Source organism: Herpailurus yagouaroundi, unplaced genomic scaffold (assembly GCF_014898765.1).
Source record: "Herpailurus yagouaroundi ecotype Mexico unplaced genomic scaffold, PumYag 161, whole genome shotgun sequence".
Classification (NCBI taxonomy): domain Eukaryota; kingdom Metazoa; phylum Chordata; class Mammalia; order Carnivora; family Felidae; genus Herpailurus; species Herpailurus yagouaroundi.
This window is the reverse complement of record NW_024412402.1, coordinates 1,486,468-1,502,764: the sequence shown is the minus strand read 5'-3', so window position 1 is coordinate 1,502,764 and position 16,297 is coordinate 1,486,468. Positions and strand designations below refer to the sequence as shown.

Here is a 16,297-nt window from a genome sequence, read left to right as displayed (position 1 = left end):
GGAGCCGTAAGATCATGACCTGAGCCGAAGCCAGATGCTTAACTGACTGAGCCACCCAGGTGCCCCCAAATCAAATTTTTTAATGACAAATAATTTTAAATAACCAAGGAGAGAATGTATCATTTTATGTAACAGAGGAAGAAAGGTATGACTTCTCCAGCAGCTTAAATAATCCCATAACTTATTCCTCAGACAACTTTTGATTCTCATTAATGAACATTTCTTCAATAAACACATAATCTATGTGTTTGTATTTATTGGAACATGAATGTGGTAAAGTATATCCACTATAGGATGGCCCTTAGGGAATCTTGAGACCTTAAAAGATTATGGTTCCATTTAAATTCTGAGAGGTTTTTATTGAGGAAAAGAGGTCAAATATGATTAAATAAACACAATTCAAAGACACAGAGCCTGTGGTCCTTGTAAGCATGATCTCTGGGGCTCGGATTGCCCTAGGTCCTCTGTATTATGAAGAGGTCACTGAACTCTGACTTGCACACCGCCCTCTGACCGTGCCATTGAGAGAAACAGGAGCAAACATTGCTTAACGGCAACGACTTCAAATCCTTGTAACATTATGAGCTTATAGTGAAATCATCTTTATAGTTCACTAAAAGAAAGAATGAAAAGCGAGCTTTTATGGCACAGGCGCTTCATTGTGCAGACCCAGGAGACTGACTGCCTGGATCCACTTACTAGCTGTGTGTCCCCGACAACTGAATCTGTTCATGCCTCAGTTTCCTCATTTATAACACAAGCACAGTAATAGTACCAATCTTAAAAGGTTATGTGAGGATTTAATGAGTTAATAAATTAAGTGTTTAGAACTGGGCCTGACACATAGAAAGTACAATATTATAGGGGTGATAATGGGTCTTAATTTTTCCAGGAAAAAAACAATTGACGATGAGTATATCATTTAACAATATTGTATAGAACTCTAAATTTTATATGTTGCTCAAATCCATCCAAATAAGAATGTTTATAATTTTTTTTTAATTTTATTTGTTTATGTATGTATTTATTTATTTAGAGAGCTAGAGCATGAGTGGGGGGAGGGGCAGAGAGAAGGGAGACACAGAATCTGAAGCAGGCTCCAGGCTCTGAGCTGTCAGCACAGTGCCCGACACGGGGCTGGAACTCACGAACTGTGAGATCATGACTTCAGCCAAAGTCAGACGCTTAACCGACTGAGCCACCTGGGTGCTCCTATAAATTTTATAAAGTGTGTTTATAGATTACATGCTTAATAAGCTTTTGGTAGTAGTGCCATTTGCTTAACAGTACAACTAAGAAATCACGCATTATTTATAGACTCTCATTTTTATTGCAATCCTCTGAGGTAAGCATGGTGGGAAATATCTTAGCTACCCTAGTGACACAAAAGATGAGCTAAAAAGTAAAAACGCCACAATTAAAATGTTGTGGTTAGAAAACAAAAATGTAGCTTTATGTTCTTAAGGCATCGTGGAAGGTTAGTTTTGAAAAAGTATGATTTGGAAAAGCATGAAAAAAGAAACTTCTACTACAACCTTGTAAAAGTCACAGTCTCTTAAAAACATAATCTAAACTAATGTCACCACCTTTATATAAAGAGTCGCCTGGGTGGCTCAGTCGGGCGAGCGTCCAGTTTTGGCTTGGGTCATGATCTCATGGTTCGTGGGTTCGAGCCCCGCGTCGGGCTCTGTGCTGACAGCTCGCGGCCTGGAGCCTGCTTCAGATTCGGTGTCTTCCTCTCTCTCTCTGCCTCTCCCCTACTCATGCTCTCTCTGTCTCTCAAAAATAAACATTAAAAAATTTTTTTAAAAATAATAAATGATTTTATTTCTTGAAGAAGGACCTCAAAAACTCATTATTATTAGACTATAAAATCTCATACAAAAAAAAAAAAAAACCTGACTCATATTCTCCTTTCAGTTTTAGACGACTTGGATAATAAACTGGCTCAGGAACAATGTCCAAGCTCAGGGAATACCAAAGCACCTCTCAACTATGGATCAAGAGCACAGTGCAGCCATTTTTACTCCAGGGGGAACACGCACGGAAATATCACGGGAAGGTACCAAAACCACCATAATGGAGCTTCTACTATGTCTATCTATGACATCCTAAGACCAGGAACCCCTAGGGAAGGTTTTAAAACCTTTTCTCCTAGAACAAAAACAATTTATGATATGTACAGGACAAGGGAGCCCAGACTCTCAACGGAAGATTACGTGCAAAAGAATAGTTTCGGTAGTACTTCTCTGTGTTTCGACAGCAGGCAGCCATCAACTTCACCGGCTACAATATATTTCACAACAAGAAGCTTACATTTTCCAACAGTAACTCAGAACAAGAGTGGGTTTATACCACCAAGACACCAGCAGAGCCCAAAGAGAACTCCTTTATCATCCATTATATGGAATAGATCAGATTCTTCCGGAGGTAGGCAGAGCCAGGAAGAATTCCTGGGGGCACCTTCACCGATGGAGATTGACTCTGCTGACCAGTATGTCTATCCCAGGTGTTTTCAGGAGAATAGGAGATACGAATTTTACCGTTCACAGAGTGTTTACCAAGGTGTTCATTTAGACGCCTGCATGGATAATGCAATGAGTCCTGACCCATTTGAGAACTCAGAAAATATGCCGTTCTACCATCAAGAACACCCATTTGCTAGATGTTTCTCTAGCAATACCTTTGGACGAAACAGGGAACAGAGATTTAAACAAAGTCCTCTTTGGGGCCAACACGAAGAACATTCTTTCTGGTCTGACTTCCCTCAAAGTAGGCATCCATTCACTTCTCACAGAGATTCTGAAATGATATCCATGGAAGTATCAGCTGGTCACAGCCATAGCATTCATTCTCAACACTGGGGATCATTTTCTCCTGGTTACAAAACAAATATTTTCAGAGATCATGAAGAGCCACATCTCTGGCAGTTTGACTCTCAGACAACCACGCTGGAGAGCACGGAGGTGTCGCGAGGCAGTGAGAGCCAGACGACTCATTTCAGCATGCCAGACGTTTGCCCTGGGACTGGTCCCAGCTATCACAGCACATCTGGCAGGTCAGTATGCCAACAGGGCGGTCCTCCTACAGAAGTACACCTGGACAAAGAACCTTACTCGTTTGGAAATACTCAGACAACTCTAGCATCCTCATTCAACACCTCCTTCCCCCCGATTCCCGATGACAGAGGGAACCCTCAGAGGCCCAGCTTTCAGAATCCCACAGTTGCTATGCACAAAATTAAGCCCGCCTCTCTGCCAATAAAAAGCTATACGGAAGTCACTGTGACCAAGAGCGATTCGGTCGATTCTCCACCTCTTACTGAAAGCCCACCCAGTATCTTGGTCACACAAGTGACTAAGGAGAAAGTCTTGAAGGAATCTCTTTGGGAAGAAGACAAACAACTACACAAGATGGACCGGACACACATGACAAGTGAAGTCCCCCAACCGGTCTCACAGACAGTAACCTCTAACCATGCCTCTGACGTTCAAAATCCCCTCTCCCAGGAGTCAGCCAAGGGCAAAGGGTTTGCTTTTAATGCATCTACCACAGTAAGTTCAAAGAGGTCACCTGGAGTCATTTCTAGGAAAGAGAGCCCCAAAATTCATATATCACACAGAGAGCGATCCAATGAACTTAAAAAAGATAAGAATCACACGGGGGACAGAAAACTTGGCTCAGCAACTTCCCTTGCTTTCATTCAGGAACGCACAACAGCGTCTTGGCCCAGCCCAGATCAAGGTTGTCACCAGGAAGTAAGAGCAAGTACTGAAGCTATTTCAGGCATTATTAAAAATAACCACTGGAGCTCTGAACCTGCTGATGGCCAAAAGGCACAGTCTGCAGAAAAGCCTGCTATTTCAGATACCAAGGAAGAACAAGGTACCACAAGTCCTTCCACCAACTGTAGCAAACCAGCTGCTCGTCGTAAGATCCCACGCGATTCTTCAGATCTGTCATCGGGTATACTACCTGGCTCCTCACCATCGAATAATTCTTTCCTTGACACTCCGGCGATTCCTTCAACAACAGTGTTCTCCAGGAAAAGTCCTTCGGGCAAGGATCCATCTCTGGGAGAAAGAGCACAAAAGGACAATGATAGCAAGGACCAAAGTGATCAGTTTGCCCTAAGCCCCTCAGAAAACCCAAAGCGTAACGATGAGTGTGTACTTGTACACAATGAGGAAGTTGATGTTGCCAAATGGCGTTCTCACTCTCCTTTCAAGGATGGGAAAGGAAAAGGAAAAGTAAGGCGACGCATAGCCTCTCTGGAGAAGTTAAGCAAAATGGAAAGTAGATCAGCACCCACCAGTGATAACAGTAGCTCCGTGGAGATGAATCAAAGCAATTCCAAGCCTCCTGAAGTTCACACGACTTCCTGCACCTCACCAACAAAATCAGCCAGATTTCTCATCAATAACAGGAAGTCGGAAAGTAAGATAATGGCTTCTCCATGTAGGAATGAACCACTTCCATTCCAAGTCAAAAATAATGTGGAACACCCAGCAGGGAAGTATACATTGAACAAATTCGGTCCCAGTTCTTCTGAGTCAGAAAGCACATGTTCCAAAACAGTGTCAGACTCGGTCCCAGTAGCACCTGAAGTCACAGAGAAGGCGACAAGCCTGAAAAACATTGGGTTTGCTTCTGTTAGAAAAGGACCGCTTCCATTCCTCATCAAGAGGGCCGTGTCGTGTCCCTCAGGGGTACCAGATGCCTCAGATGGGAGAGACAAAAGAGAAGAATGCTTGGTCTCAAACACAGATGCTTCTGCTGTAACACTAAAACCTTGGGAGGCGATCATTAGCCCTCTGGAAAATAATTCACCTGTTAGCGATTTGTCTTGGCCAAAAAGACACCACCAAAAGGAATACTTTCCAGAATGCACTGAAAAGGATGGTAAAATTGCTGCCTCCGGGACAGGCCTATTTTCCCTTTCAAACGAAGACCCTCTGCCTTTCTCTTCAGACGCGTCAAGAAAAGAAAGTGGGAAAACGTTACGTAAATTTAAGACCACTAGTACGTTTTCTGTTTCTGGCGATGAAGATAATGTAAAATGTCTTGAGGTGGTTTCAGTATATTACACTCTACCAAGGAAATACAGCAAAAAATTTTCTAACATTCTTGAAAAGTATACACGATATATCGATTCACTTACGGAATCAACTAAAGTGGAGACTGAAACCTTTCCCAATGCTTTTGAAAAAGAAAAGCTAAATTATTCTACCCAAGAGCAGTCAGGAACACCTTCATCTGAAGGTCTAAAGATGCTTGTCACCTCTGCTCAGGAGAAGACCCACTGTCTTTCTCGCACCAGTGAAAATATGACCGCTTCACAATTACCAAGCATTTGGCCCTCAGAACCAACATTACAGGAAGTGGATTCTACTGAGGCACGTGTTTCTCTTCATAAAGGAGAATCTAAAACTGGAGAGATTTCCCCAGATAACTTCGCTAAAACACCCCTAGGTGATTCAGAGAGCAGAAAAGAGAGAGGGAAAAGATTGCAAAGCGAAACTCTGCCTCCTTCATCAATGCTTCAGGAAAAAAAAGGTACAGAAGAGAAAGCTGAAAACTGTCAGCAATCCAGTAAATCGGGCAACAGTGGTCCTTCTAATCTCCCAGCCCATTCAGAAGAGAATGTTGGAAGTTCCCAAAATGGAAGAAGTTCCGGGGAATGTGTAGGTACTAGGATAGCCATCACAGCTCCTGGAACTGGAGAAGGCCTTCCGAGAGAGATCGTGGACGGTAGTTCCAATGGATTGCAGCCTAGTCAAGTAAGAGGGGAAATTGGAACAGATTTCCAAAAAGAGACTAGTAAACCACTTTCTGACTTGGAAAGCCAAGTCTTTGCTCTTACTCCAGCTTTGCATAAACTACAGCTTTTTGAAGGGACTTGTTCAGGTGAACCAGATTTAGACAGTTTGCAGTCTGAACCCAGAGAGCTACCTCCAAGGAGTCAGGAGATAAGCATGACAGAGAACAGCAAGGCTGAAGATGAAATGCTAAAGTTGGCATGGGATCAACCTTCATTTCCTGGAGGAAGCAGTAAACAGAAAACCAGCTTGGATGACCCAGAAAAAGGGAAAAACAGATCCGTAGTTAAACACAGATTGGCAGCCACGTCTAAAGCAAGCAGAAAATTCCGAGTTAAAGATTTAAGCCCCAGAAGACACGTAGCTACTATCTTCCCCCAAAGTGGGAACAGTTCTGGCTTTGGCAGCTTATCTCTTGGCACGGCCGAGTGCAACCTGCCGTCCCCTGAGCCTACTCCAAAGTCCATAGAGTCCAGAAATGAAAGCAGGTTGAGTCGCGATATGACGGATGTGGAAAAGTCAGAGAACTCTCTCCAGGTTACTGTAATACCCAGTAGAGAAGCTTCTACACACTTAAGCAATCCGAAGTCTAACAGCATTTCACAGCTACAGCAGAATGGGTCTAAAAATATCTCAGAATCATCACCAAAGTATGAGAAGTCTAAAGATGTAACAGCAGCTCAGACTTTGGAAAGAGAGTCAAGAACTTTGGCCCAACCCACATTCCCCAACCTCGGGGAAGCAGACTTCTCTGACCATCAGAGAAGAATAAACCCTCCTTTTCCTTTGGAGCCTACAGAGAAATCTAGAGTAAGCATTCCAATGGCCAGTTATCAGCAACAACAAAGAAGTGCTTCATCTCTGGAGTGGGGACCTGAACTGCACCCCTATCGTTCAAACAGTTTAAAAAGCATCAATGTGCATGGTGATCTGGTACGCAAAAGTCATCCTCCAAAGGTCAGGGGGCGCCATTTTTCTGAGAGCACTTCTATTGACAATGCCCTGAGTGAACTGACCCTCGGGGATGAATTCTCTGGCAACAGCGGATACAGTCGAAGATTCCGATCCTTTTCTGAGCTTTCCTCCTGTGATGGAAATGAAAACCGGACTTTGGGTGGCGGCAGAACAAAAATGGGGCCCAAGTTTGCAACATCTATATCTAGACCTATTGACTATGGAATTTTTGGGAAAGAACAACAGTTGGCTTTCTTGGAGAACGTAAAGAGGTCACTCACACAAGGAAGATTATGGAAACCAAGTTTTCTTAAGAACCCCGGCTTCCTGAAAGATGATGTAATTAACCATCCTCAGCCAACAGAGCTACCAAGCTCAGATTCTCCGAGCGGCCAGATGCCGGAAGATGCCTTATCTCCAGGCGCACCACTTTGTATCTATGAAAAGACTCCAGTAGACTCAGATTGTGACACGGACACAACCACGGATGACGAATACTATCTGGATGAAAATGACAAAGAGTCAGAACTGTGAGGCTTCTTCAGTAACATGCATATAACCTTTCCACCAAAAGTTTGTAATGGAAATCAAGTGTACATGTGTATGCCCTTGAGAAGGACACATATAAAAAAGATCTAGTGTGGGCAGCACCTACTCTGAAACTACCCAGATTCTCTTTCCCCCCCCCCCTATAATATATAAACATATATAAGCATTATATGCTTCCTAAATTCTAGAACAAATGAATTCTTGTTTTGGGGGGGGGGTTCTCTATCCAATTTTGGCTTTCTGCTTTACTCTCTCCCTAACTTTTTTTTATACCTTTCACTGTCATTTACAACCCTAGTGTCCCAGGCGTACACAAAACTTATTAATTACCCAGAACAACCAGAAAATTCTGTATGGCCTCTTCCAATCCATGCCCTATATTCAGGACATTAAAAAAAATGTAGGGATGATGACAATGGAGTAAATATTAGCATCCTGTTTGACTCATCAGCATTTAGAAGGATTAGGGTTTTTTTTTCTTTCTTTCAAACAAACATAAGGAAATTTTCACAAGGGCATGGTGTTATATCCATAGTGAAGCCAGGGAGCAGATGTTTGATGTATTTGTTGAGGTTACAGAAGAGGAGCTGAATCCCTTTCAAACCAAAAAATAAGAGTACTCCTGGCAATACCTTTGAAGACATTGGTACGGTCTGGGTGACTTGTTAAGGACTGAATTTAAAAAAAAATTTTTTTTTAACGTTTATTTATTTTTGAGAGAGAGAGTGCAAGCGGGAGAGGGGCAGAGAGAGAGAGACAAAGAATCTGAAGCAGGCTCCAGGCTCTGAGCTGTCAGCCCAGAGCCTGATGCAGGGCTCCACCTTAGGAACCATGAGATCACTGCCTGAGCCGCTTAAGCTTGGACGCTTAACCCACTGAGCCACCCAGGCATCCCTAAGGGCTGAATTTTAATCTAGTCGATGAGACTCAGACTAGGCAACATGCTGGTGCAGAAGGTGGCTTGGCCACAGACCGTGCTTAGGAAGGGAGCATGACTGGGCCTGCAGGTACGTGGACGTCTGTCAAGAGACTGGCTTATCCTCACTGCAGCTTTCTCCTCAGCTGGTTTTTCTCATTTCTCCAGGACAATCCATTTCTCGATTTTTATTTGCAGGACAGAACACTTTTTTTTTTTTTTTTCCTGTGCATGTTCTTGTCATGAATATCCAGCGGGAGCACTGGCCAAACCCCTCAAATGCTGCTGAGTCAGATCAGATGCCCTGGGATTCAGTCTTCTTTGCAGGATCATTTACCAAACCCATGGGGAATGATACGGCAGAGCTTCTAAGGGCTTGTCGCTAGGATTCTCTCAATAATTTATCTAGGCTAAATACGTCTCATACTCACTGATAACTTGATTTTTAACTCTGTAGTTGCCAGGCAGAACTTCTGGAACTTTCTCTCCTAACAGGATCAACACCAGTAGATGGCAGTGAAGATAATTGACTAGAACTACAGAAAGCAATGCCATCCGGGATTTTCATACTATGAGGGTCAATGGGAGTGGTTTTCATTTTGATTGGTTTATATTTGCTTCCTGGCCTAACTTTATTCTCCATTGTTCTCACCTAGTCTGTTTCATCCATGTAAATTAAGGATAATGGTAGTGCTGGTGAAGCAAACCGAGATCTGGAACTGATAGAAATGCAAGAAAGAGCTATATTATTATTATCCTCGTAACCATTGCTTTGCCCGGAAGCAAAATGCCACAGCTAGTTTACATCATTTCCAGGACTCTCAAAACCAGTAAACATGTGGTAACTAACACATGTTACTAATAACATGAGAGCTATTCCCTGAGTCTGTAAATTGTTCTAAAGTTCAGGCTCCCACCAATACCAAGCTCAAAGAGACTAATCGTAGCATTTTAAATCAACTGTTCCGAATATTTGAATTTGTATGGTAAAGAGCAAATAACATTCTATCCTTTTTTTTATGTTTGTAAATTCTGCCTTTCCCCTTTTTGTATTTATCTGATTATTTAAGTGAAATTTTCATAAACCATGACTTAAGTTTTCCATGTAGTTTTTAAGATATTCAGAGTTAATATTTTAATATTAAGCTTCTCAGTTTTTGAAAAATGATCGGCTTGCAAGCTCTATTTCAGTAAATACTCTGAGTTTACATGTATGTTACAAAAGGTCAGATGAAGTTACCTTATTTTTCACTGAGTTTAGGCTATAGCAACCGTCACTTAAGGTGAGGATGAACAGCTACCCCGAGGTCCTACTTCCCTGCACTAGAATCTACTATTTGAATTCGAAGGTAATTAATTGATGACCACTATTGCACTATTTGCCTGTTGGTCTGGCTCAAGAATCAAGAAATCCGAAAATTCACACAAATAGCACCTTCTGTGGTTTTATACTTTTATAAAAACACTTCGTTAAAGAAGTACAGCCAATTTCTATGTATTTTAACATACAGACTGCTGCTTTTTAATATTCATTTTTGGTATAGCTATAGTAATTTATAATCGTCATTTTTATACCCCTGACTTGTTTTCTCAAGGATACAATCATTATTAAAATAAACATTCACGTAAATGGAGTAAATCATGAGGGAATCTGTTCTAAGAAGTACCTTTAAATTATTAACTTGTTTAGATAATGTACTTCAACTGTACCCTGTAAAGTTATTTAAAATAGGGCTTCGTGAGGTTGTTTCCGTTTTTAGAGACCTCCTTCTAAATAATTTACCCCTTTACGTTGTAAATACAATGATGCTTATCAAACTCCCAACTGCTACTAACAAGGTTTTGACTGATAGAAAGTGAATAAAAGCAACTTTGCATAGAAGGTAAATGGGTGCCTGTACTAAAATTGAGAAACTCGCACCTCCATAAGAGCACTATTCTCTGTGGAATGCTAGAAGGTTGAAGTGGACTTATTGCTAAGTTTATTGTTAACGGTAGTGATAATGCTTTAGAATATCCCGTTTAAATGTACGGGGTAAATATGTAAATACGTTACTTTCCAAGCAAGTTTGTGAATGTATTACCACTTAGGGGCTGTCTGTGATTGGCACACCTGTGTTTCTGAAGCAAGCAAGCCTTAAGCACTTTTATTAAAATGTTAAAATGTCAAAGAATCCTTTCATGTACCTGTTCTCAGTCGTTTTCTCTAGACATGAAAAGTGTTCACAAGACAAGGTGCACATTTAAAACAATGCCTGTGTTGAAATAAATGATTTAAACAGATGCACCGTTTGACTTGTTTTTTGTTTTTTGTTTTTTGTTTTTTTTTATTCCCAGCCTCAAATGATTATTTTTTAAGTGTGAAAGTTTCAGGAAAAATTCTAAAAAGGTGGCAGGGGTAGATGGGGGTGCCAGATGCATTCAAACAAATCTCTCTGGTTGTTGAATGAGATCAGCCTTATATGGAGTTTTAAAAACACATTGACTTCTCTTTTTCATTCGTCTGCAAAAGCAATCAACCAACACAGGGAGATCAGTCTATCTGGTTGCAGACCAGGGGAGGAGTGAAGAAAGTCTGGCATCTCTGTCTGAGAGGAAGAGGGGGAGCTCCATGGAGTTGGGTTATCCAGTGCCCAGTAGCATTGGTGAAAACCGAACAGTTCTTTCCAGTTGAAATATAAGACACGCAACATTAACATCTAGAAAAGCAACTGAAAGGCTGTTTCTCTGCCAAGGACAGCAGAGTGTTGTCATCTTGAATACGTGCGGTGTCTTCTTAAAATTCACCACAGTCCATTGGTTCAGCCAGGATTTTTAGTTGTAGACAACATAATCCTCTTGAGATTGGCTCAGAGAAAAAAGGCCTCCTTGCAAAGCGTCTGCAGTTTGCTCACAAACACACTGATAGGGAAGACAAAACAGATATTCAGTGGAAATTCCAGCACCAATATCTCAAATCATGTCACAGCATTGGACTGCCATGGGAGCAGCTGTCTGTTATGAACAGGAAGATGCCACATCAGGAGGGAACCAACACACAGACTCACTGCATTCACTCCGGGGAAGTCACTGCAATAGACACAGCAGCACTAGTATGGACGGACTTACACGTAAGCATTTTTATTGCTACGATGTTCGTTGTGGCAAAACTGGCAACGGCACACTCAGTAAGAAATGACCGAGGGGCACCTGGGCGGCTCAGTCGGTTCAGTGTCTGACTCGGCTCAGGTCACATCTCGCGGTTCGTGGGTTGGAACCCTGCATTGGGCTCTGTGCTGTCAGCACAGAGACCTGCTTCTGATCCTCCGGCCTCCTCTGTCTCGGCCCCTCCCCCACCCACGCATACACTCTCCCTCTCTCTCAGAAATAAACAAACATTAAAAAAAGGGGGAGGCGCCTGGGTGGCTCAGTTGGTTAAGCTTCCGGCTTCGGCTCAGGTCATGATCTCACTGTTAGTTTGAGCCCCGTGTTGGGGGCTGTGGTGACAGCTCGGAGTCTGGAGCCTGCTTCAGATTCTGTGTCTCCCTCTCTCTCTCTGCCCCTCCCTGGCTCACGCCTGTCTCTCTCTGTCTCTGTCCCTGTCTCTGTCTCCGTCTCTCTCTCCCTCTGTGTTAAAAGTAAACATTAAGGGGCGCCTGGGTGGCGCAGTCGGTTGGGCGTCCGACTTCAGCCAGGTCACGATCTCGCGGTTCGTGAGTTCGAGCCCCGCGTCGGGCTCTGGGCTGGTGGCTCGGAGCCTGGAGCCTGTTTCCGATTCTGTGTCTCCCTCTCTCTCTGCCCCTCCCCCGTTCATGCTCTGTCTCTCTCTGTCCCAAAAATAAATAAAAATGTTGAAAAAAAAATTAAAAAAAAAAGTAAACATTAAGAAAAAATTAGAAAAAAAGAAATGACTGAAAATATGATGCAACATCCACCTATGTGATATTATGAAGCCATTAAAAAGAATAAAATAGAACTGTATCAGTTGACTTAGGAGAATTTGTATTAGTACTATTGAGTGAGAAAAGCAAAATCTCATTTTCTAACAAGCATTAATAAAAAACCTGCATATGCATGTGTACATATGAGAGGATACAGAAGAGGCTAATATGTCATTTGCTTTGTGGCCAGGTATGGGTTGGGAGGTATATTTAACAACGGAAGGGAGAGAGAAAGGGTAGCCAAGATCACCTCCACAAAAGAATATGTAGAAATATACGTGTGTATGTACAACTATGATTATATTTGTGCATTTAGAATTATATATCGGTATATAGATAAAGAATTAAAGATAATTGTTTTAAAGATTTACTATCCAGGAGAATATTTACTGTTATTTTCTGTTAAAAGGTAAAGAAAAAAACCTTTAATTTCTATTTAAATTTTCATGACATATTGTGTTGTTGTGGTTTTTTTTAAGCGTATTTATTTTGATGGGGCGAAGGGTAGAGCCTACAAGGGGCTCAATTTCTGATCTCTCTAACCAAACCATGAGATCACGAACTGAGCTGAAATCAAGACCTGAACTGATACTTAACCGACTGAGCCACCCAGTCACCCCGGAAATGTTCTGTTTTAATAAAATGAATGCTGGTACTAATTTTCCCTCTGAGCTCATGCTTTTTTCCCCGACCACTCTTTCCAAGTTTTCCTGTCATTCCAGTCTGGAGTAAACTTGGAAGAAGTTCTAGAAATGTTTTGGAGGTATGCAACAGAGACCGATATGATGGTCTTACCAGCAGTCACTTTTTTTCCTTTCCTCTGGGAACTTCATTCTCTCTTATACACACAGACACTCGTCATCACCACCATCCCCACATACATGCTTATTGTGGAAGAATCGATGTTCTTACAAGACACTAAGTGTGAGCACAGTTGACTGTTTCGGAGATGGGTCCCTGACTCAGGCTGGACCAGTGAGGAGTTGTGCCTGGGGTGGAAATACCCCTATATGATGAGGTTCTAAAAGCAAGTTAATATTTAAAGCACTTGTCTCGCAATCTAAAACCCATGCTAGGAACTGCACTATATAAAAGGGCAGACACTGACTTTAAATCCCCAGCACCCTGGAGAATGCGTGACTTGAAGTAGGTGTTAAATATTATTGAAATAATGTTTCACACATGTTATGGGGTCTAAGCTCCTCTAACCCCATGTAAGGTTTTTATTAATTAATGACACTGAAAAAGACAATTCTCTAAAGTCAGAAGAGTAATTTATTACAAGGATACAAAGATACCCTAGAAACCAAGGGCAGAGGGGCGCCTGGGTGGCGCAGTCGGTTAAGCGTCCGACTTCAGCCAGGTCACGATCTCGTGGTCCGTGAGTTCAAACCCCGCGTCAGGCTCTGGGCTGATGGCTCAGAGCCTGGAGCCTGTTTCCGATTCTGTGTCTCCCTCTCTCTCTGACCCTCCCCTGTTCATGCTCTGTCTCTCTCTGTCCCAAAAATAAATAAACGTTGAAAAAAAAAAAAAAGAAACCAAGGGCAGAGATGCCACTTACGAACTGTAGCAAGCCTGTATAGTGCACCAGAGAGTTTTGTGTAATTATCCTCCATTTACAGTCTATAAAGCAAATGATGGTGAAGTTTCCAGTGCCTCTGCTTAAGAGATCAGCTACAAATTGAAATCTTTTTTTTTCCCTTAATATTTATTTATTTATTTATTTATTTATTTATTTATTTAGAGGGATAGAGAGCAAGCAGGGGAGGGGCAGAGAGAGAGAGGGAGAGAGAAACCCAAGCAGGGTCTGCACTGTCAGCACGGAGCCCAGTGCAGGGCTCAGACCCACAAACTGTGAGATCATGGCCTGAGCCAAAACCGAGAAGTCAAATGCTCAACCGACTGAGCCACCCAGGCGCCCCCAAATCTCTTCTTTTAAGGACCCCCAGTTAGATTGGATTGAGGCCCATCCGAACGGCCTACTTTTACTTAATCATCTCTTTAAAGGCCCTACCTCCAAATACACATTCTGAGGTAATGGAGCTTAGTGCTTCAATATATGGATTATGGAGAAACACAATTCTGCCCAGATCAGGGAACATGGGGGTCCAACACAAACCAACATGAAACTCTGACAATAACTAATAAAGTCCTTTGTCTCTGACCCAGGAGTCTTGTGTCTTTTGATAGCATCCATGAAACAGTAACAGGCTAATCTGTTAGTTTCTAAGAGGCTAGAATCTCAGACCCTGTACAGTTCTCAACACCCATATTTTAGCACCTACCACAATACATTGTGGTCTTTCCACTAGGCCACACGAGTTTTATGGTCAAAGTATAATGTCTAAAACATAGTAGACATTGAATAAGTATTTGAAATTTGATTTATGATAAAGAAGCTAGGGGCGCCTGAGTGGCTCAGTTGGTTAAGCATCCAACTTCAGCTCAGGTCATGATCTCACAGTTCGTGGTTTTGAGCCCCATATCGGGCTGTGTGCTGACAGCACAGAGTCTGGAGCCTGCTTCTGATTCTGTCTCTCTCTCTCTCTCTCTCTGCCCCTCCCCCTCTCGCAGTCTGTCTCTCTCTCTCTCACAAATAAACATTAAAACAAATTTTTTACACTAAAAAAAAAAAAAGAATCTAGCCAAGTCATTGGTTGATCTGAAGAGAGATGCTTTTAAAGATACAGATTAAAATGAGAAAAAAAACAGGTTGGTATAGATTCAGTATTGCTAAACAGGAGTTCAGATACAATTGTATGGCTTGATAATGTTCTCAAAAAATACTGGGTGTTACCACAAGTGTTATGTAATATATTAGGATATATTATGTAATATATATAAATATATATATGGCCATATTTTACATATCATATCCTCTCATATCAGCTAACCCTCAGATTATTTCTCCAGAAATTTTTTAAAGTCTGATTTTGGAAGAATGTGAATAAAATGTGTTCTGCACAGTTTTTCAAAGTGATAGCTAAAGCACAGCAATGCTTTCCATTTAAAGCATGCAGACAACTCCACAAATAAAACCTATCAATGAAAGTAGTACTAAATAATAATGCTACACTTTAGCCTTATCATTTACCACTGACTTACTACCAGTTTCTGAAGATCTTTCTAAAATACAAAGAACACTGTCTACAACCTCTACTCAGTATTACTAAAATGGGTCAAGAGAACTGGGACGGGTTGTGCCCTGGTAAAAGGGAATCATAGCAAGAATGCTGGGTAGTCCAATTACCGCCAGGAGATGAACAGAGAGGGTGCCTGGTTCTAGCGTTTCTGAATAGGGGTCCTGAGTCAAGAGGGTGCAGAATCCCTGTGTCCACTCCACTTCGGGTTCGCCCTGGCTCACGCAGCCCGAGCACAGTGTTTATTTTCTTGGAATAGATTTGAACCATAAGCAGATAAAAGAAACAAAAATAATTAACAAATGTGGATCAGTCAGAAGAAAAGGCAGCCAGTGGCTTCCAGCGCTTAGGGATCCTGCCAGTCTCTTCCCGAACCCACCTTCCACATCTGAGTGACCAAGACCAGTCATACCTCATCAGTTTCAGGGGACAGGAGCCACCTGACAGACGGGAAGCTCACTGGCCAGGCTCAAGGTAAGCCTTCCGCCCCGAATCCGGTTACCCCGGTACCCAACAGCTCCCTTGGGGTCTGTCGCAAACCTAGTGGACGCTCCGAAAACACTTGTTGAGAAAAGCCGAGTGTAGGGGGAAGGAGATTAGGGAGAAGCTGGGGGAATCTCAGAGCAGGGGACCACAGAGTTTTCAGAGTGGCGTGGGGAGGGGAGCCAGGACCGTGCCAGTCGCTCTGCACCTTGTAAACCCAGTGAAATCGTGGGCTAAAGGCGTCTTCCTAAACGACTTGGAAGTTCTTCGCTGCGGGGGCCCTTGGCTCGCCCCCCTCACCCCCACCCCGCAATCACCACTGTGCTGGCGTCCTTTAAAAACGGTGGATGAGCTCCGGCAACCGGAGGAGGGGGCGGCCGAGGGCGCAGGCTCGCAGCCTCGGCCGCTCGGAGCCGCGCCCTCCGCTGACCCCAGGGCGAGGCGCACGGAGCTTGGGGCCCGGAGAGGGCGGGGCGGCGGGAGGCCGCGCACCGGCCCGCCCCTGGAGCCCGGCCC

At 42.9% G+C, this 16,297-nt stretch overlaps 1 protein-coding gene across 5 annotated transcripts in view; it reads left to right on the top strand.

Moving 5' to 3' along the window:
• The window catches only part of EXPH5 (exophilin 5), a 79,033-nt gene extending 71,484 nt beyond the window's left edge, over positions 1 to 7,549 (top strand). For all 5 annotated transcript variants that reach the window (XM_040482913.1, XM_040482912.1, XM_040482915.1 and 2 more), the window contains one exon: positions 1,921 to 7,549. In XM_040482913.1, coding sequence (XP_040338847.1) covers positions 1,921 to 7,307 — 5,387 coding nt within the window. In that variant the 3' untranslated portion in view covers positions 7,308 to 7,549. The remainder of the gene's footprint in view (positions 1 to 1,920) is intronic.
• The last annotated feature ends 8,748 nt before the right edge of the window (positions 7,550 to 16,297 follow it).